Source organism: Mastigoproctus giganteus, chromosome 2, assembly GCF_048544385.1.
Source record: "Mastigoproctus giganteus isolate SK-2022 chromosome 2, ASM4854438v1, whole genome shotgun sequence".
Classification (NCBI taxonomy): domain Eukaryota; kingdom Metazoa; phylum Arthropoda; class Arachnida; order Uropygi; family Thelyphonidae; genus Mastigoproctus; species Mastigoproctus giganteus.
Genome location: NC_143576.1, coordinates 175,113,301 through 175,134,721, shown reverse-complemented (window position 1 = coordinate 175,134,721; position 21,421 = coordinate 175,113,301). Strand labels below are relative to the sequence as shown.

General features: G+C 37.5%; 1 protein-coding gene across 1 annotated transcript in view; it reads right to left on the bottom strand.

Annotated features, from left to right (window-relative positions):
• Window positions 1–954: 954 nt before the first annotated feature.
• The window catches only part of LOC150089765 (S-adenosylmethionine synthase-like), a 43,456-nt gene continuing 22,989 nt past the window's right edge, over window positions 955–21,421 (bottom strand). Inside the window, exons 7-9 of the mRNA XM_090368793.1 lie at window positions 13,482–13,664; window positions 10,630–10,763; window positions 955–1,080 (exon numbers count right to left, since the gene is read on the bottom strand). Of these exons, the coding sequence (XP_090224919.1) occupies window positions 978–1,080; window positions 10,630–10,763; window positions 13,482–13,664 (420 nt within the window). The 3' untranslated portion in view covers window positions 955–977. The remainder of the gene's footprint in view (window positions 1,081–10,629; window positions 10,764–13,481; window positions 13,665–21,421) is intronic.

The following is a 21,421-nucleotide window of genomic DNA, read 5'->3' as shown; positions in this document are numbered from 1 at the left end:
TGGCTATGTATTAATGATGCTATCGCACTTAACTTATACATAGTCTAGACTTTTTCATAGCTTGAGGCTTTAACCCTAAACACTTTATATTATGCATGAAGTACCATAACGCAGAGATTTTTAGGAAAACAAGTACCATGTTATAACTGAACTGACTACTGATTGTGCCAAAAATTAATGCTTTGTTGTCACCACTTTTACTTCAGAAGTGGAGAAACAAATAAATGCAGAATTAAGGAAAAATAAAGTATTTAGAATTGCAATTTCAAGGAAAATATGTCATTGCCTTTGTGATTTTCTCTGGGACTAATAAAAACGTGCAAATTGAAACATGCATTATATAAAATGAGAATTGTAAAATTTTTATCTTGTTTGTCTTATTGATCTGCAGGAAAAGAAAGTTATGGTCAGAGGACAAGTATGTAAATGGTGTCATACCCCATTAATTGTATATTATTGTAATAAGCTCTTCTTTTGTGCATGTGTTCTCAAGAAAATTAGTGTTAGCAAAATGATACAGCATCAGTTAATAATAATAATGAAAAAGCCTTTCTACACAGTTCCTCTACCTATTTCTTGTGATAAATTGCCAGTTCTTTAAATTTGTTCAGACTACCTACCCACTTCCACAATACTTTTGGGAAATGGGTAGTTTAAACTTAGTTTTCTGGGTACATCACTCTTTGGCCCTTCTTTACACTAGTAAGTTAATAAAATAATAATTTTTTGCTCTAGACAGCAAATGGTTTCTGTAAGTCAGGAATGAGAATGCAGAAAAGAATTAATACTTTATTGGCTGTCAACATTGGCATTCTGAGCAGGTTTTTCAGGTAACATGTTTATTGTAATCTGTTTGTGTGAAGATGAATGTTTGCTCTACATTTCATTGTCATTTCTTATGACAGCTAGGAAAAGTCTATGAAAATTCACTATCATAGTGTGATTTGTTTTTTTACATAAAATTTATGTTGCTGTTGTCAAAATACCAACAATTTAGGTTGCTCCCATGGAAATTCCGGTCTTCCAAAGTGACCATAAACACTAGTCTTTTGGTAAATTGAATTCTTCAGCTTTAATTCCCTGGAACAAAAAAAATAAAATAATAAAATATTAAATAATAAACATATAATTTGAGCATTAACTAGGATTCAACTACAAATCTTCAGGTGAAAGTTAAAACTGGTAGTTTTGTTAATGGCTGATAAACCTAGCTGCATAAGTTTAAAATAATATAATTTTAGTTATGAAATGTTACAAAAAATATGAAGTACATGCCGATATCAGTATTATCCTGAAATAGGCCTCTGAGGTTGGGAAAACCCATATCACGTACAGTATTAAAATATTCTTAATTCAGTTTAAACGGTTGGTGTAAGAGTTTATTATTGTGATATGATATCAGTATTATTTTGTACAGTAACAAAGCATATTAGTATCATGACTTTGCTGTAATTTTTGCACTATGTTGAATTAATCCCATTGGATGATATATATGACAGCAAAACAAATGTACTCCATGAGAGTATAGTGGTTTTGCTGCTTCTTTCTGGCTTGGAAATATCTGGATTTGAACCACGTTGGTTCTAAAGGAATTCTTTAAGACCTCCTCAATCAGGGCTGTAGTCTGCTAGTCTCGGGCATATGGAGTAGGGTTCCCCCCCCCTATGAGTTATTCTGGATTTACAAATACAATATACACACACAATGTAGCTTTAGATGTTAATGCAAAACACCTTTTAGCAAGCTGACAAAGTTTGAAAAAGAAGACTACTCAATTCCAAATCAGACTTATCATCTTATCTGTTGTGCTGTGCCGGTGGTGTGGGATGAAAAACATTCACATGCAAAAGCAGAATAATAAGATAAACGTATTAAATCGAATTACCATTCAGTATAATATTACTCTAATGTTAAATTTACTTTATGATATAAAAATCTAAAAATTTCATTGAATATAAAAATAATTTTTATATTCAATCTCTAGAGGATAAGGTTTGATAAATCATCGATAGAACCCCATGGGCTTTGCTTGCCGCCTGTTTACACTGCTCAAAAATCGTCATATCTGCCCATATTGTAACTTACAAATTCTTTTCTTCCTCTATTGTGTTTTCATCAACCCCCACCAAGTGTATAATTGATTTTGGGGTTGCTATTTCCTGAAGTGTAAGACCATGCATTTTGCTGCATTAAAACTTAGCTGCCACTTCTCTGACCATTCTTGAGGCCTGTTCAAGGCATCCTGAAGTAGTGCTGCTCAGCAATAATCATTGACCCTACCAATGTTTACATTGTCTGCAAATTTTGGCATCACACCTATCCCTTCTTTGACATTATTTATGAAAATCAGAAACAACACTGGTCCAAGTACCAAGTATCCTTGGGCGATCCAACTTCTGACGTTTCACCAATTAGAAGAATATTCCTTAACATAAATCTCTGCCTTCTGCCCTGCAGCCACCTAGCAATCCATCTTCCAGTAATCCCAACATGTACCGGCTTATACAGTAACCTCGCACAAGGACTGAGTCAAATGCTTTGCTAAAATCTAAATAAACTGTCAAAATTATTCCCTACATCCAACTCATGAATAATTGTGTCAAAATAGCTTACTAGGTTAGTTATACACGATCTTCCCTTAACAAAACCATGTTGTGTGTTTTTCAGAATACCATTTCTATCTAAATGTCCCTGGATTGCATTCTTAATCATTGCCTCTAAGAGTTTACCTATCACTGAAATAAGACTAACTGGTCTGTAGTTACCAACTTCACTCTTAAAACTGCCTTTCTGCATTGGCAATACGTTGCCACTTCTCCAGGCCAAAGTAATATTTCCCAAGTCCGAAGATGCCCTCATAATTAACTCCAGTTGTTCGATACACTGTCTGGCTGCCCTCCTCAAAATTACTGGGTATATGCCATTAACTTCTGGAACCTTAATTGCCTTTATGCTCGAAAGTTTTTTTAATAAATCATTTGCAATTTCGAAATCACTAATTTCATATGGCTCAGCCTCACTTGCATCGCCTCTTCTCAGTGTGAAGGGTCTTTCGTCAGTAAAGACTGATGCAAAGTACATATTCAATTCATCAGCTGGGTTTTCTAAGACTTTCCCACATCCAGTACACAAGCATCTGATCAGATTTGCTTTCTACTTCATTGTATTCACATACATGAAATATTCCTTGAACCCCCTTTCTTTGCTGTCTTAGGTGATTAGGGCTCTCCTAGAGTTCTAGGTGACTTCAGCCATGTTTTATTGAGGTTTTTCTTCTCTTTTCAGCTTCTTGAGAAGTCCTGGTTTAAGATCTTGATTACTTAATTCCTCCTTGTGGAAATTGATCAGCTTTGTTAGTGTCTTTTGCTTCTATTTCCTCAGAAACCTCTATATGTTGATAAGTAGTCAATTTATTGTGTCTATAAGATTCCCACCCTCCTCTCTCTCTGTCTTGTTTATTCTTCCTAAATATTCTGTACGTGTCATGGCAAAACTCGTTCCCTGTTTCTAGCTGGAACAAAGTTTTCATTAGCCCTATTATGTCAACATTAGTTGTCCTAAATAAGAGTTCAATCAGTCAGTCATGTTATTAGCAACACATCTAACACTACTCTGGAAATTGATCTGAAGTCAGCAACTGACCTCAAATCATTCTCCAGTGCAGAGAACTTACTTAATTTCAATCTTTCTAAAACTTAATCCTATCTTTTCTCCTGCAAAAAAGAATTTACTTCACTATACCTTTGGAAATACCCAGATTTATAGTAATAATGCATTTCTTACCTGGGCCTCACCTCTAAGTTTAATATTTCATATTATCCCACAATTAATGGAAACAAGGCAGGCGGTTGTTATCTTGATTCTAAATCCAGAACATTTTTTTTTTTTTTTGTGTGTGATAACTGGGAGGTTCTTACTTAGCAAATGTTTTAATCTATAGTAAAAGTGAATAGTCTTAAGCAGCTTTTTTCTGCATTTTGTTTATTTCTGTGGGTTTTTTAGTTTTATTTTTTTGAATATTTAGAAAGTTAAATATAAAAGTTAAGTTGACTGCTGTAAATAGAAATTTGAACTATGATGGGTTTTCAGTGTAAATAGAAATTTGAACTATGATGGGTCAAATTTTCATTTTCTTGCAGGTCCTTCTACTTTACAGTCCCTCTAATAAGGTTATTAGTTGGAGACACAAAAGAATATTCTTACAAGGGTAGACTGGCTCTGTAAATTGCAGTCTCTAGAAACTAGGCATCTGCATGGAGAATTAAGTAAAACAAATGCTGATGTCATTTTTATGCTTTATCAGATGAAACACTCAAGGGAGGGCATAAAATTAAATTGGAAATTGAATGCTGCAGAACAGACGTGTGGAAATTTATAGTCAGCCAACGAGTAATTTTTTAAGGAAAGTTTGGACAAATTACGCTACCCAACATGATTTTTACTTCCAGCAAATCAATGGTTGTTTCTGGTCACGTTTTATGTATAGAATTTAAAATCAATCATAAAAATTTCCTATCATGTCTCACTGTTAAGATATAAACAGATAACTGGATTCTGTACAAATATATCATTACTGTTTGAAATACAATTTTTAAACTTATTAACTTTTGATTGGTTTTGTTTATTGGGCTAAATTTAAGCAAGTACAACATTACTGTTCTTTCAATATAGTATATTTTCACTTTGATGCACTTTTCCAGACAAGTCAGTATTTTTATTAATTTTATTACACCATTCAACTGTTCAATATATAGTGTAAGATAAACTACGCTACAAGAATTCACCTTCTGTTCAAATTTGCCAATTGCTTTTACTGTTTTTAGGTTAATGCATTGTTAAAATGGAGAAGACAAAGCAGAGAACTTGCGTCAATCACCCAGACAACGTCTGCTATGTTTGTGGACACTTAATCCCAAAAACTAAGGGGAAGAAAATATACGTCACAAAAGTTACATATTCACTGTACTTCGGCTGCAAGATCAGTGACCAAAAAAAAAAAAAATTGGGCTCCACATATCTGTTGAATTACTTGTACAACGAACTTAAGGCTGTGATTATATGGCAAGCTGAGAGCATTACCTTTGCCGTCCCAACGGTGTGGCGCGAGCCCAAGAATCATGCTATTTCTGCATGACAAAAATAAAAGGTATTTCCAAAAAGAGCAAGCACTGCATCAAATATCCCATCAGCAATTAGGCCAGTACCTGTGCCACCAAAGTCTTGGGGTATTGGAAATAGTGATGAAGGTACAGAAGAAAAGTTTTACCAGATGTCGCTGAACCATGTACTTCACATGATTTGGACTACGAGCCAGAAAAAGAAAAGGCCCCACACTACATTGAACAAGAAGAATTAAGCGACTTGATCAGAGACTTGGGCTTACCCAAAGAGAAGGCTCAATTACTCAGATCCAGACTACAACACTGGAACTTACTCACCAAAGGTACAAACATTACAATATACCGTAAGCAAAATGAAGAGTTTTCAAGATATTTTGCATTGTAAAACAACATGTGTGTCTGCAAAGACGTCGTTGGTCTTATGCACAAGCTGAACATTCATCACACTACCTCTGAACGGCGTTTGTTCATTGATGCATCAAAGCTAAGTTTGAAAGCAGTATTGCTTCATAATGGAAATACTTTACATCAATTCCTCTTGTTCATGCTGTTGGCCTGAGACTTAATGATAGTAGGTCCCAGATTTTAGCTACTATACGTTACAATGAATATGGTTGGAATATTTGTGGTGATCTCAAAGTTATTGGACTGCTTGTTGGGTTGCAAGTAGGTTTCACTAAATACTGTTGTTTCCTGTGTTTGTGGGACAGTTGTACAACAGCCAAACACTGTCGGTTGACAGACAGTGCTTGTCTGTCAACAGATAGTGTTTGTTGTACAACACTGGGACAAGAGAGATGAATATATTCCGGGCAAAAGCAATGTAAGGTCTGTTCCATTGGTTGATCCGCAAAACGTTTTTCTTCCCATTTACACACCAAGTTTGGACTGATTAAGAATTTCATTAAGGCACTGGATAAAGAAAGCAGAGGATTTGCATATTTACTGAAAATGTTTCCAAATTTATCTCATGCAAAGCTGAAGGAAGGAATTTTCATAGATCCTCAAATAAGAAAGCTCCTAAAAGATGAAGAATTTCAAAGAACCTTGAATGATGTTGAATTGGCTGCACGGAGATCTTTCAGTGCTGTGGTACACGAATTCCTCGGAAAGAGAAAAGAAGAGAACTATGAGCAACTCGTGACAAACTTGCTGAAATGTTACAAGAACATGAAGTGCCGATTGTCATTGAAAATGCGTTTCTGTCATTTCCATCTGGATTTCTTTCCTGAAAACTTAGCAGATGTCAGTGATGAACAAGGAGAGCGCTTTCACCAGGACGTATCTGCAATGGAAAAATAATACCAAGGTTGCTGGGACTCTGCCATGATGGGAGATTACTGTTGGTTCTTTAAACGGGAAAGCAATCTGGAGTATAAAAGGAAATCATTGAGTCGGTAACATGTCTAAGTAACGTATATTGTGTGTAATAATTACAACCATGTATGCTGATATTGTATAAAAACAAGGAATTTAAAAACTCCTTGTTTTTAAACTCCTGCCACTTTGTATACAAGGAATTTTTAAATTCCTTGTATACAAAGTGGCAAGAGCGCTGTGACGGGGGGGAAACTGAGGGGGGACGATTCTCCAACGCATCACAGTCTAAAAAAATGCGCAACTTGTGAAATGTTTGCCGAACCCTCTGGAACGGAATATGATCTAACCAAGGAGGATGTCTTTGTGTGCGCCAGGTGCAGAGAATGTCTAGAAATTAGGCGTCAGCTCAGCGTTCTGATGGGCGCCTATGAGAGCTTGAAGTGTAGGGTAGATGCCTTCGAAGAAATTAATATGAGGGGCCCGCCAAGCTCTCAGCTGCCCAACTCAACGCCAGAGCTAACTCCTGGGCAACAGGCAACACAGCGACAACCTCCAAGGCAGAATGCGCTGTTCCCACAGGAGTTAGTTATCGTCGGTGACTATTGTCAGGGAGACGGGGAACATATTGTGTAAAAAGGATAGATGGAATAGGACCAGGGTATGTCTGCCAGGGAAAAAGTTAATGACGTTGTAAAGCATATATTATCTTTTAAGGGCACAAAGAGTGATATTGTTGTACACGTTGGCACCAATGACATTAAGAGTAGGAGATCTGCAGATTTACTTAACAAGTACAGGTCAATGTTGCAAAAAAGTCGTGATTATGGTTAAATTTGAAAGTGTCTGCAATTCTGCCCAGACACGATGAGAGCCTTGTCAATCAATTCGGCCCAGGAGGAAATGTGCAAGGCTCAAGGGGTAAAATTTTTTTCAGCCTGGTCTGTGCTTGTTAACAGGAGAGACTGCTTCTACAGGGATGGGATACACTTAAATAGAAAGGGTGCAAGAATATTTGCTGATGCTATCGAGGCAGTGTTAGGTGAGTCGGAAAACTGCTAGCTTGAGGGGGGGATTCACAGACTAAAAGGTTAAAAGTAGCTGCAGGCAGAGGTGAAGGTGATTCTTGCGCTACTTCTATTAGAATAAGCATCGGCGTGGAGCGAAGGGTCTTGGGGGTTTCAGGGACTGATGGCAGTCATCGTGTAACAGGTGGGTATATGGGATGTGTTAGGGTAACTTATAATAAGAATATATACATGTATACTTGCATGTATACCAATGCTAGAAGTATAGTAAATAAATTTGAAGAATTTGAAGTGTTGGTCAAGACATCAAAGGCGGATATTGTTGGGATAGCAGAGACGTGGTGTCACACAGATATAAGGAATGCAGAACTGGAATTTGGGGAGTACAATGTGTACAGAAAGGATAGACAGGATAGAAAGGGAGGAGATGTTATGTTGTTAATTAAGAAAAACAAAATCAAAAGTGCATCTAGTTGATATAGATGAACAGTGCATTGTTGAGTCAGTTTGGTGTGACATAAGCATTGAGAAAGCGAAAATAAGAGTAGGAATGTGTTATAGGCCAAATGACTCGAATGAGTACAATGAACAATTGTACAGAGAAATGGAGTGGGACAGTAAATCAGAATGTCTTATAATGGGGGATTTTAACTTCCCAGATATAGACTGGAACTTATGGGTTGGTCACTCGCACACTAGCAAGACTTTTGTGGATTTATTGGATGATTGTTTTCTGCAGCAGCATGTTCGAGAGGCAACGAGAGAAGGTTATCAGCAATGATCATTCGTGTATTAAGAATTTGCAGATAAAGGAACCATTACGTGGCAGTGATCACAATGTACTGATGTGGGATTTACTTAAAGATATAATTACCATCAGGGGTAAATGGAAGGGTTTTTTGTTTCCGTAAAGGTGACTACAGTGGTCTCAGACAGTTTTTAAATTCTGTACAGTGGGACCAACTGATGATGTTACCAACAGAAAATTCTAAGTGGGAAGCATTCAAGGAATTAATAGTGGAAGCTACTAAACGTTTCATACTTATTAAGAAATATTCTTCAAGGTTTAGGCCTAAATGGTTGTCAAATGAACTAATGAGACTCGTGGCAGAGGAGGAAAATACATGGGATGCATATAAATTATCAGGCGACACAGAAGCCTATGATATATATAAGCCAGTCTGTAATCAAGTCACAAAGGAGGTTAGGCAGGCGAAGGCAGATTGCGAGAAATCTTTTGTAAAGGATGCTAAGAAAAACAGCAAGGATTTCTTTACTTATATAAACTCTAAAAAGAAAGGGATGAATTTAATTGGTCCACTTGATATCGATAGTTCGACTGTTGATGATCCTGCTCAGATAGCAAACAAACTGAATGAGTATTGCATCTGCATTCACACATGAGGAGTTATTAAGGTTTGAAAATGACAGAAGGTTATCAAATTGTAGCAGGGTGCTTAATGATTTTGTAATAACTGAGAGCAAAGTGGAGGAGAAATTGTTGAAGTTAAACATAAGAAAGGCACCTGAGGTGGATGGGATCTATCCAGTTATATTAAAGGAGGTGGCAATGGAACTAAGCAAACCCTTAGCCATAATTATGAGACCATCCTTGGATTCAGGGGATGTCCCCACGGAGTGAAGACGTGCAAATGTATCCCCAATTCACAAAGGGGATCGAAGGGTGACACGAGTAATTACAGACCAGTTAGTTTAACTTCTGTTCTGGGTAAAATAATGGAGTCACTGGTTAAAGATGCATTACAAGATAATCTAGACAAGACTGCAGCAATAATTCAGACACAGCATGGGTTTCTTAAGGGAAAGTCTTGTCAGACAAATTTGATAGGATATTATGATGTGGTTACAAAGGAACTGGATGCAAAAAATAATTTTGATATCATATATTTGGATTTCAGGAAAGCTTTTGACACTGTTGCGCATGGAAGACTATTGTACAAATTGGAGCAGAATGGTATTAAGGGTAAGTTGCTACAATGGATAAAAGGATGGTTAAGTGGGAGAAGACAGAGGGTGGTAATCAATAGGTGCTGCTCTTCGTGGACTAATGTTATTAGTGGAGTCCCACAGGGTTCGGTGTTGGGTCCACTGTTGTTTTGTATATTTATCAATGATATTGATGAAAGTATATCAGGCTTAGTATCGAAGTTTGCAGATGATACAAAGGTTGGCAGGGTTGTTAATGACAGTAATGGCAGTGTGTTACTGCAACAGGATCTAGGAAATTTGGGCGAATGGGCTGTGAAGTGGCAACTGAAGTTTAACATTGAAAAATGCAAAGTACTGCATATGGGTAGAAGCAACCCCAGAGAAACGTACCAACTCTGTGGTACTACACTTAAGGAGGTAGAAAATGAAAAAAGACCTGGGATAATTGTGCAGTCAGATATGAAGTTTTCTGAGCAATGCAGACAGGCTGCCCCAGGGCAGGTCATGGGGTGTTGTCAATGATATACTGGAATTTTGTTAGCAGGGAAAAGGAGGTGATTGTCCATCTGTATAAGGCAATGGTCAGGCCACGCCTTGAGTAATGCGTGGAGGCCTCATTTTAGGAAGGATGTAGATTTGCTTGAGCGTGTACAGAGAAGGGCAACAAGATTTGTAAGGGAAATGAAGGGATCCTCTTACCAGGAGTGGCTTGAGTTCTGCAAATTGCAGCAGCTGGAGACTAGGCACCTGCGAGGTGATCTGATTGAGGTGTATAAGGCCTTGAATGGGCTGAGCACGCTGAATTCTAATGGGATTCTTCCACTTGTTCAGATTACGAACCTAAGGGGGCATAAATTGAAATTGAGGAAGGACAGATATAGAATAGATGTGCGGAAATTTGCCTTTAGGCAGCGGGTGGTTAATTGCTGGAACAAACTTCCATCTGTCGTTGTGGATCTTGATAGGTTAAATAAATTTAAGGAGGAACTGGACAAATATTTAGAGGGGATTGTTTTGTAATTTTTTTTTTTTTTTTTTGGCTGATGCTGCATAAGCTCATACACTTGCTTTCTTGCATCACATTCCACTACTACTACTTGGTCTAGTAATTTAATGTTTGATCCCAAGTGTATGGATTGTCAGTTCCACTATTAATAAAATACTTATGTAATGATTATGCATTATTATTAGTACCCATCAGAAATATAACTTACTTAATTATTTTTCCTGGTCTAAGATCGAAGTTGTTCTTTACAATCTGTAGTAATTCTTTTTGAGTTCTTGTTGAAGTTCCATAGGAAAAGATGGCTATGGACAAGGGTTTAGCAATTCCAATAGCATACGACAGCTGTTATGAAAAGAGAAACAAGTACCATGAGAGATTTACAGTTTGAAGCTTCAGGCTATGGAAATGTTTAAAACTATTGTACAGCTAGTGCAATAGCATCATTTTATACATAGACATAAATCCCCTCAATAATAAATAAATAAAGTAATATTTACTTTATTAATAAGTATAGTGCCCATAAATAAAGTAATTATTGTGAATCCCCTCACAATAAAGTATCCTACTCATGCACATTGAATATGGAATGCTTCTCCAGAAGGAGGAGTATACTGCTTTATTTTTAGTTGAGTGCCACCATCCAATCAAGTAATATCCTTAAACTTTACATCTTTTGGTATCTCACATATTATAAGGTCAAGTCGCAAATAGATTGTCAACCCTTATAATTGGGGTACCCGCTCACCCCAGTGAATAGGCAATCTCTGAGTGGTGGCCCTCATCTGAGAATAAATGGCAATTTACTTCCCATCTTGGGAAAGTACTATTTATTCAACTTGCACGTGTAGAGAAACTCGTGAAGGAATTTACAATGCGATGGTAAATAATGATTCCTTTGATGCAGACTCTGCTTTATTTGTGGCTACATGTAAAATGATGTTTTAGCACTACCTGTACAATAGTTATGAAATAGGTACTTAAAAATGCAGTTTGCCTTAAACAAATGGTAAAAATTTTTGAGGTATTAATAAAATTACATGAATAGAAATTTTATTTTATATAAGGATGTTGTTCAAGAAAGACTTTCACAGTACAATTTTGATATAAAAATAATGAAAATTAGATAAATTAAAGGTGTGCAATCAAATTACATCTTCCTATTCCAACCAAAAAATTTTACATTTGCACACATATGTGGTATTTATATACTATAGTAATCTCACTACAACTGATAATGAAAACAAAAAAAAGACATTGGTAATTGTACCGTCCAACATTAAGTTCTCTGAGCAGTGCATACTGGCTGCTAGAAATAGCATGGGATTGTTATCAGTAGTGATATACAGGAAATTTGCCAGCAGGACAAAGAGATGATTATCCCAATGTATGAAGCAATGGTTACACCAGATCTTGAATATGCATAACAGTCTGAAAACTTCTTTTTAGGAAGGACATAGGTCTGTTGGAAGGGATGTAGAGAGGGTAGGTTTAGTTGAGGATATTTTACCACGAAAGACTAATTTTTTAAACTGCACATCTGGAAACTAGGCATCTGTATGGTGATGTAATTGATATCTTAAGTCTCACTTTGAGGTTTTAAATAAGTTGAGTGAATAAGTTTTGGATCAGATCTTTATTCTTTCTTAGATGACACAAGGCAACATAAATTTAAATTGAAAAGTATGCAAAAAAGATTGCACAATAGATGTATAGAAATTTGTCTTTGGCTAGAGAGTAATTGTTGGAATAAATGTCCTGGTAGTGTTGTAGAAAAGGGTGCTCGAATAAATTTAAAAGAGAATTGGGCAAATTAATGAAGCAGGTGAATTTTTTTATTTATTTTTTTTCATGTTATATAAATTTACTTTCTTGCATCAGTTTGCTAATATTTGGAGGCCTGAAGGCTCGACCTATTTATGTCTGCCACCAGAGGCAAAAGTAGATGACGTAGAGCAGGTATCTTTTAAGGGCATGAAAAGTGATATTGTTGCACACATGGTATTAAAAGTAAGAGATCTGAGGATTAAATTAACAATTACACAGCAATGTTGGGAACAAGTTGCAAGTAAAGATTAAATTTGATCTTTACTAGCAACTGCATTTTTAATCGCAACTGAAGTTGCATCGATAGGAGGGAGAACATGTTGAGAGCCTTGTCAATCAATTCGGCCATGGAGTGGCTGTGCAAGACTCATGGAGTAGAATTGTCTCAGCGTGGTCTGTGCTTGTTAACAGGAGAGACTGTTTTTACAGGAATGAGATACACTTAAATAGAAGGGGTGCAAGAGTATTTGCTGATGCTATCGAGGCAGTGCTCGGTGGGTTGAAAACTGCTAACTTGGGAGGATACTCAAGACTAATAGATTAACAATAGATAAAAGTACAAAAAAAAGTTTGGAGGAACTATAGTAATCAAGGAGCTATCAGCTGTTCTGAATTCCCAGTGTTATTTCTTTCTACTTCGTGTTCTTCGGTATGGTAACACCTACTTCCATTTTGTTTTGTTAATTTAGTTATCCTAATTTTATTTGTTTGATTATTGCAATAAACACTTCCCAAATCCACAAACTATAAGAATATTTTCACTTTCTTTTAAGCTGTTTCCTTTAAGCTGTTACATCAGAATATAAGTGAATGCCGTTTTTTAAAAGAATTTGAGAGTACTTTTCATGATGGATCATTTGTTAAAGTTAAATTCTCTAAACATTACTAAAAGGCACAAAACAAACGTTTGATCCTGGCTGTCACCTTGTAAATAGAATTTTTTTAATTTCTCCTAACTTTTGTTTTTTAGTTTTGCCTTGTTTATAGCCTTCATTGCTAGTGCCCAAAAAAAAAATTACAATCAAACTAGCCCCATCATTTTACTGCCCCTTGAAAGGTAGGCAAATTTTCGCGAGTACTGATGATGGCTACAACCCCCCCCCCCCACCAAATACCAATATTACTCAATTGTTCAGTATTTTTACTCAAAAAATAAATGCTGCTCAAATACTAAATATTTCATTATGAATTAATTTATGACCAAAAAGTAACACGTTAAACAATAAAACACTTAACCTGTATTAAACATCTCTTGCAGAGACCAGCTCTCACCAAAGACATTGCAACCCATCTTGCAGCATATGCTGCTGATCTGTCTACTTTGGTAGGATCTTTACCAGAAAATGCTCCACCTCCATGTGCTCCCCAGCCTCCATAGGTATCCACAATGATTTTTCTCCCTGTTAGTCCAGCATCTGCCTAATTAATCATACATAATTAATCTTATAAATGTTTTCTTAGTGAGATAGAGTAATATACTATTCATTAGGAACGATTATATATATATATATATATATATATATATATATATATATATATATACACACACACACACACACACACACACACACAGATTGATCATTTAATTTGCAAAATTGCAGTGCCATCATACAACCACTCAGGTTTCAGCAAACTGCCAGTAGGTGGCAGGAAAGTGTACGTAGATACATTGACAGTTGCAAGTTCAATTTTCTAATAGTTTCAAAGTGACCTTAAGTTACATGCTGTAAGCATGAACTGTTTTGTGAGTTGCATAATGGAAAATTTGAAGACTAAGCTCTGAAGAAACATCTTAAGGCGAAGGTAAAGAAAGCTTACACAAGAACCATGGCAAACTTCGGGAAACGTTTTACCGGTCAAAAGCATTTCTCGGTACTGCAGCTTCTCCCTACATTCTCGGTAAACAGATGGTGCGTATTATCGGTAGTGGCAGTAGAAGTCGATAACGATGTATTGATTAGTTTTTTCTCATTATTAAAAGCAGATTATTGGAGTTCATGAGTGTAAGCCTTCGCAGCTGAAATTTACTTACGGATACACTCTCCAGACTGCCTCGGTTATTAGGGTGGGTTATCTCCCTTTCCCGCTGTTTTAACCCTATAGGAAAACAACTTCTACTGCAACTACCTATAACACGCACGTCTATAGAAGTCGTTTTCATATCGGGTTAAAGCAGTGGGAAGGGGGCTAAACACCCTAAGACTGTCTGGAGGGTGTACCCATAAGTAAATTTCAGCCCACTCTTGAACTCCGATAACCTGCTTTTGATTATAAGAAAAAACTAATCAATACATCGTTATCGACTTCTACTGCCATTACCGATAACACGCACCATCTGTTTACCGAGAATGCAGGGAGAAGCTGAGGTACCGTGAAACGCTTTTGACCACTAAAAGTTTCCTGTGGTTCTCGTGTTGGCTTTCTTTCCTTAGCCCATCTTATTATTATATGTTGTGTTCAATGTGCTTTGAGTGCTGGAGACTTAAAGAAATGTCAGTGTTTTACAAAGACAAGAGCCTATGCTTTTATTTCACCACTCCAGAGCAAACTGCAAAGGATCAGAAGATTCTGGATAAAGACAAGAGAATTTCACATCAGCTAATTAGTAGAATATCAATATCATATGACAGTTCAGATGCAGTTGTTACAGAACACCCCTAAAATGTCATGAATCTGCTCACTGGATTCCACACCATTTGAAACCTGGTCAGAAACCTGGTGTGAATGTAGATAAATGCTAACATAGTTTAAGCGAGATAGCAAAGAAGTTCTTGGACCCATAGTGACTAGTGATGAGGTTGGATCAGCCGTTATGATCCAGAAACACTTCACACAACAGTTCACACTTGCTGTAACTCGAGGTCAATTTGAAACTACCAGACAACATGTTAGAAAGAAATTTCAAGTCCAACACCACAACGCTGTCAAATGTCATGTTCTTGAGATGTGGAAAACATATCAAAGGATGCAAAGAAAAACAGCAAAGAGTTCTTTACTTATGTAAACTGTAGAAGGAAAGGGATGACTCAGATTGATCCACTTGATATCGATGGTTCAACTGTTGATGATCCTACTAAATGAATATTTTTCATCTACATTCAGACATGAGGAGTTATTCAGGGAGGGGAATGCCACAGGTGTATTAAACTCTGTAAGTAAGCTAGATAATCTTTAATAAATAGTAGCAATAGCGTAATTTTATTACCTCTCAGTTATTACAAGATTATCTAGCAATCGCTAGATAATCTTGTAATAACTGAGAGGAAAGTGGAGGAGAAATTGTTGAAGATAAACATAAGAAAGGCACCCTGGGCGAATGGAATCTATCCAGTTATATTAAAGGAGGCAACAAAGAAAGTAAGCAAATCCTTAGCCATAATTATGAGAGCTTCTTTGGATTCAGGGGAGGTACCCATGGACTGGAGGTGCAAATGTGACTTCAATCCACAAAGGAGGATCAAGGGGAGACAGATAATTTCAGACCTGTTAGTTTTAACTTCTGTTCCAGGGAAATTAATGGAGGCACTGGTTAAAAATGCATTGCAGGATCATCTAGACAGGACTTCAGTTATAGCTCGGACACAGCACGGGTTTGTTAAGGCGAAGTCTTGTCTGACCAATTTGATTGGATACTATGATGTAGTCACAAAGGAACTGGAAGCAAAGAATAATTTTGATATCATATATTTGGATCTTAGAAAGGCTTTTAATACTGTTGCACATGGAAGACTGCTGCACAAAGTGTGGCATTGGAGGCAAATTGCTGCTATGGAGGGATGGTTGAATGGGAGAAGACAGAGAGTGATAATCAATGGACACTGCTCTTCGTGGACTAATGTTATTAGTGGGGTCCCCCAGGGTTCAGTGTTGGGTCCATTGTTGTTTTCTGTATTCATCAATGATATTGATGATGGTATATCAGGCTTAATGTCCAGGTTTGCAGACGATACAAAGCTTGGCAGGATTGTTAATGACACTAATGACAGTATACTGCTGCTGCAACAGAATCTAGAAAAGTTGAGCAGATGGGCTGAGAGATGGCAACTGAAGTTTAACATTGACAAATGTAAAGTATTGCATATGGGAAGAAGTAACCCCCAGAGTAACATATCAACTCTGTGGTACCACACTGACAGTGGTAGAGAATGAAAAGGACCTGGGGGTAATTGTGCAAGCAGATATGAAGTTTTCTGAGCAGTACAGATGGTCTGCAAGAGTGGTGTCTTGGTGTCTTGTCAATGATATTCAGGAATTTTTCTAGTAGGGACAAGGAGGTGATTATCCCCTTGTATAAGGCCATGGTCAGGCCACACCTTAAGTACTATATACAGGTCTGGAGGCCTCATTTGGAACGAGTACAGAGAAGGGTCACAAGATTAGTGAATGGAACAAAGGGGTTGCTCTTACGAAAAAAGGCTTAAGTTTTGCAAATTACAGTGTCTGGAGACTAGGCACCTGCGAGGTGATCTGATCGAGGTTTATAAAGCCTTGAATGGTTTGAGAATGCTCAGTACTGATGGGATTCTTCCTCTTGCTCAGAATAATTGCCTGAGAGGGCATAAATTCAAATTGAGGAAAGACAGCTATAGGATAGATGTGTGGAAGTTTGCCTTTAGCCAGCAGGTGGTTGATTGCAGGAACAAACTTCCATCTGTCGTTGTAGAAGTTGATAGCTTAAACAGATTCAAGACAGAACTAGACAAATATTTGGAGCGAGTGGATGGGTGAAATGAGATTGGTCTGTGTTATGCTATATAAGCTTGCTTTCTTGCATCATGTGCCCTTGCTAATGCTAATGCCTATATATATATATATATATCTGGAAATTATGCATCAGAGTAAAATTTTTATCATTTTACTAATTCCAAAATGAGAAAATATTAGAACTGAAAATAGAAGGAACATAACATAGAAACAAAATTACTTGTATAAGGAATTGATGATTGCTGCAAAATTTGTGGAAGCTGATGTGTGAAAGAAAATTTGTTGCCCCACCATCCATAAAAAAAAAAGTTTATTGGTAAACTGATTGTAATCCTACCCTGATGATAAGATCCTTGATGTAATTACCATTGTCTTGGCAATAGACTGGTTAGTTTTATTAGTGGGTGATAATAAAATGTACAAGTATATATTCAAAACTAAAAGTAAACTGCAGCCATTATCAGTCCACTGCAGGATGGAAGCCTCCTGAATGATTCATGTTAAGGGAAGGGACCATAATCTGCCAACCCACGCTGGGCCAGCGGAGCATATTATGAACTTTCCCTCAACATGAATCATTGAGGAGGCTTCCATTCTGTAATTTTTTTATATATTCAAAATCACTCTTATTCTCTTTTAAGCAAATATCATGATTAATATAAAATTTCAACAAAAATTCCCCACAATAGCAAGTAGGGATAATGCTGATGCCAAGCAAAGGAAAAAAATGCAAAGTTAAATAACTTTTGGAAAGGCTTCAGTGGTAAAAGAACACATTGGGAGCTTGGTGGATCTTCAATTCATATGTTAAGTATTTTTATTCGGGGTTATGAATGGACAGAGGCTATCCAACCAGGAGGAGATCTCACTGCTGCATCTAAACAAGAAAAGGATATGTGTAAAAGTTCTGTGTAGGCAAATAATTCTTGTAATTCCTGCTCATTTGATAACCCTCAACCACCATCCTTATTTGATGCAATGCAACTACTCTTGGTCCCATATTCTTGTGGATTCAAGAATGGCCTCAATTTTAAAACATCAAAAATATATACAGAAATTTTCTGGATATGGCCACAGCACAAAATGTGTTTTGGTACTAACATGGGAATATTAACCGTAAGAAATATTCACCTTAAAATAATATTCATAATACACTAAAGTAAAAAAAAAAAGGTTTTGAATCAGAAATTCAAGTTTCTGCATCTTTGATGCTATTTATATTTTCATTTATGCTATTTATATATTTTCTTCTTTCATCTTATCAACCTTCAACTCGTGCATGGTACTAAGTGCTATAGGTTATATACCTCTTGTGCTTGGGGTTTTCATAAAAAGAAAAATAAAAAAAAGAAAAATACTTACTGACATAGAACAGCTGATATTTCTATTTGATAAAAGTTATATAAAATTATTTATTTAAAAAAAACAACTGATATGGGTATTTGAAAACTCAAGATTTGTATTAATTGAAGTCCTCATAAGTGACATGCAATCAGGGCACACGATTTAAACATTTTGTAATTTCAATTCACAAGCATTAATAATTTTTTAATTCACAAACATTAATAATTTTGTAATTCACAAGCATTAATAATAATATGTCAGAAATTAAATGTTTTAGAAAATTCAGATTCAGTGACATGTTCAAATTTCTTCCTCAGGTACAGAAATGCATTTAGATCAGCTGGAGGCTCTCAAAGGTGACGCAAAATTTTGGGACACCTACTGTTAAAAAAAATTGTGTATTTAGATGTATAATGAAACTTTTGCAAGTCCTATAGCATACACTGATGAGCCAAAACATTATGACCACCTACCTAATATGATGTTGGTCCTCCACATGCAGCCGAAACAGCTCATACCCGGTGAGGCATGGACACTACAAGATTTCTAAATGTCTTGTGGTATCTAGTACCAACACGTAACCAGCTGATATTTTAACTCCTGTATGGTCTGTGGTTGAGATGCCGCAGATTGGAGTTGCTGTTCCAAAATAAACCACAGATCGATGTGATTGATGTCTGGGGAATTTGGAGGGCAGGGCAATACCTGAAAGTCTTCCTCGTGTTCTGTGAACTAGTCTCGAACAATCTGGGTGTTGTGGCATGGCGCATTATCCTGCTGAAAGACGGCACCGCCAGAGGGGAAGACCGTTGCATTGAAAGGGTGTACCTGGTCAGCAATGATGTTTAGGTAGGTGGTAAACGTCAGAGTGCCCGGCACATGGATGACTGGACCTAGGGTATCTCAGCAGAACATTACCCAAAGCATGACACCACTGCCACCGGCTTGTTTTCACAGTGCATTCAGGTGCCATCACTTCTCCAGGTAAACGATGCACACGTAACCGGCTATCCAGATGGTGCAACAGGAAACATGATTCATCAGACCAGATGACCTTCTTCCAATCACTAAAGGTCCAGTTTCGATGCTCGCGTGCCCATTGTAGGCGCGGTCGCCGGTGAACCATGGTTATCATGGGCATTTGGAGCAGCCTGTGGCTACACAGCCCCATTATCAGCACGGTTCGATGTACTGTGTGTTGTGACACATTACTCCCGTCACCAACGTTCCAATTACCGGCGAGTTGCACCACAATTGCCCTTCTGTTGCCACGTACCATCCGGGAGAGCCTTCGCTCACCTCGAGCATCGATGAGCCGTGGTCGTCCATCACTTCGCTGGCGATTCGTGGGTTCCTCCTCCTTGGACCACTTTCGGTAGGTACTAACTGCGGCTGACCGTGAGCACCCCACTAGCCGTGCTGTTTCAGATATGAAACAGCACGGCACTTAAGACCGCTGCCTTTCCCATCCGAAGAACAAGAGTAAATACTGATTAACGGAGCTCAGTATCAGGTGTTTTTTAGACCATGTCCCGACCCTCGCACGCGCCGTAATCTACCTGCAGTTGCTTCGATTTGCATAGCGACTCGCTGGTCATAATTTTCTGTTTATACTCCGGCACGACAACCAAGTCAGTGGAGTTTACAATAAATCGTCAATACAAATATTTATCGTATTTAGTAGTCACGGGCTTGAACCCCGGTCCACTCAAGGAACGTGCTATGCACTCTCACTCCTGACCACTGGGCTACGTCAGGTTTTGGCTCATCGGTGTATAGTGCGTGCTATTGTCTAAATGCCAGTACCCAATTACAGAAACTCAGTTACTTGCTAAATAATGTATCTGTTACAACTGTAATAGTAACCACATTAAGCATTATTTTCATTAAATTTGTCACCTTTCAAGTCCAGCATCGTCATGTGCACTTTATTGCTAATTCCATCTTCATTTTCACGCTTATTCTTGTCAGTTATCACCGAGGGTTTCCATATCTTACATTCTCTCTCTCTCTCTCTCTGATGGTATCCATTCACTGATTCTGCTACAAGTCTTTTTTTTAATATTAAAATTAACATAGCTATTATAGTGAGATCACTGCTGATCCCAAAAGTAAATACACCACCACTCAACTTACCCAAAAGAAAAATGCATATTGTTTAAAGTCTTAAAATGGAGTGGCATGACTCTTTGTTATGCAGAAGGTAAGAAAAAAAAAAAAAAACTGCTGATGTTTTACCCCATGGTAGTTGAGGACCAGCAAATTGTGTATAATTGCTTCTGAAATCTGTAATGATGGAAATTTTCAATGCTGCCGCTCTACGCTAGGTTAGGTACATGTCAAGTGCCAAATCAACCAAGGTTATAAGGCATCAGTGTATTGTGTCCATAATTGTGTGACCTTTGGTCGATTTTCTGGATGAAGAACTAATTAGCATTAGCATTAGTAGAGGCATACGATGCAAGAAAGCAAGCTTATGCAGCATCAGCCAAAAAAAAAAAAAAAAAAAAAAAACCTCCCATTTCACCCCTCATTCGTTCCAAATGCCTGTCCAGCTCAATCTTAAATTTATTTAAGCTATCAACTTCCACAACAAAAGATGGAAGTCTGTTCCACCAATCAACCACCCACTGGCTAAAGGCAAACTTCCACACATCCATTCTACAACCGTCTTTCCTCTATGCCCCCTCAGGTTCTTAATCCAAGAAAGAGGATAAATCCCATCAGCATTCCGCTTGCTCAACCCATTCAAGGCCTTATACACCCCAATCAGATCACCTCGCAGGTGCCTACTCTTGGTGCTGCAATTTGCAGAACTTAAGCCTTTCTTGGTAAGAGCACCCTTTGTCCCACTCACCAATCTTGTTGCCCTTCTTTGTACTCGTTCTAGCAACTCGTTATATCCTTCCTAAAATGAGGCCTCCAGACCTGCACGCAGTACTCGAGGTGTGGCCTGACCATTGCCTTATACAAAGGAATAATCACCTCCCTCTCCCTACTACCAAAATTGCTATATATCATTGACAAGACTGCATGACCTGCCCTGGCAGCCTGTCTGCACTGCTCAGCAAACTTCATATTTGACTGCACAATTATCCCAGGTCTTTTTCACTTTCCACTTCCCTGAG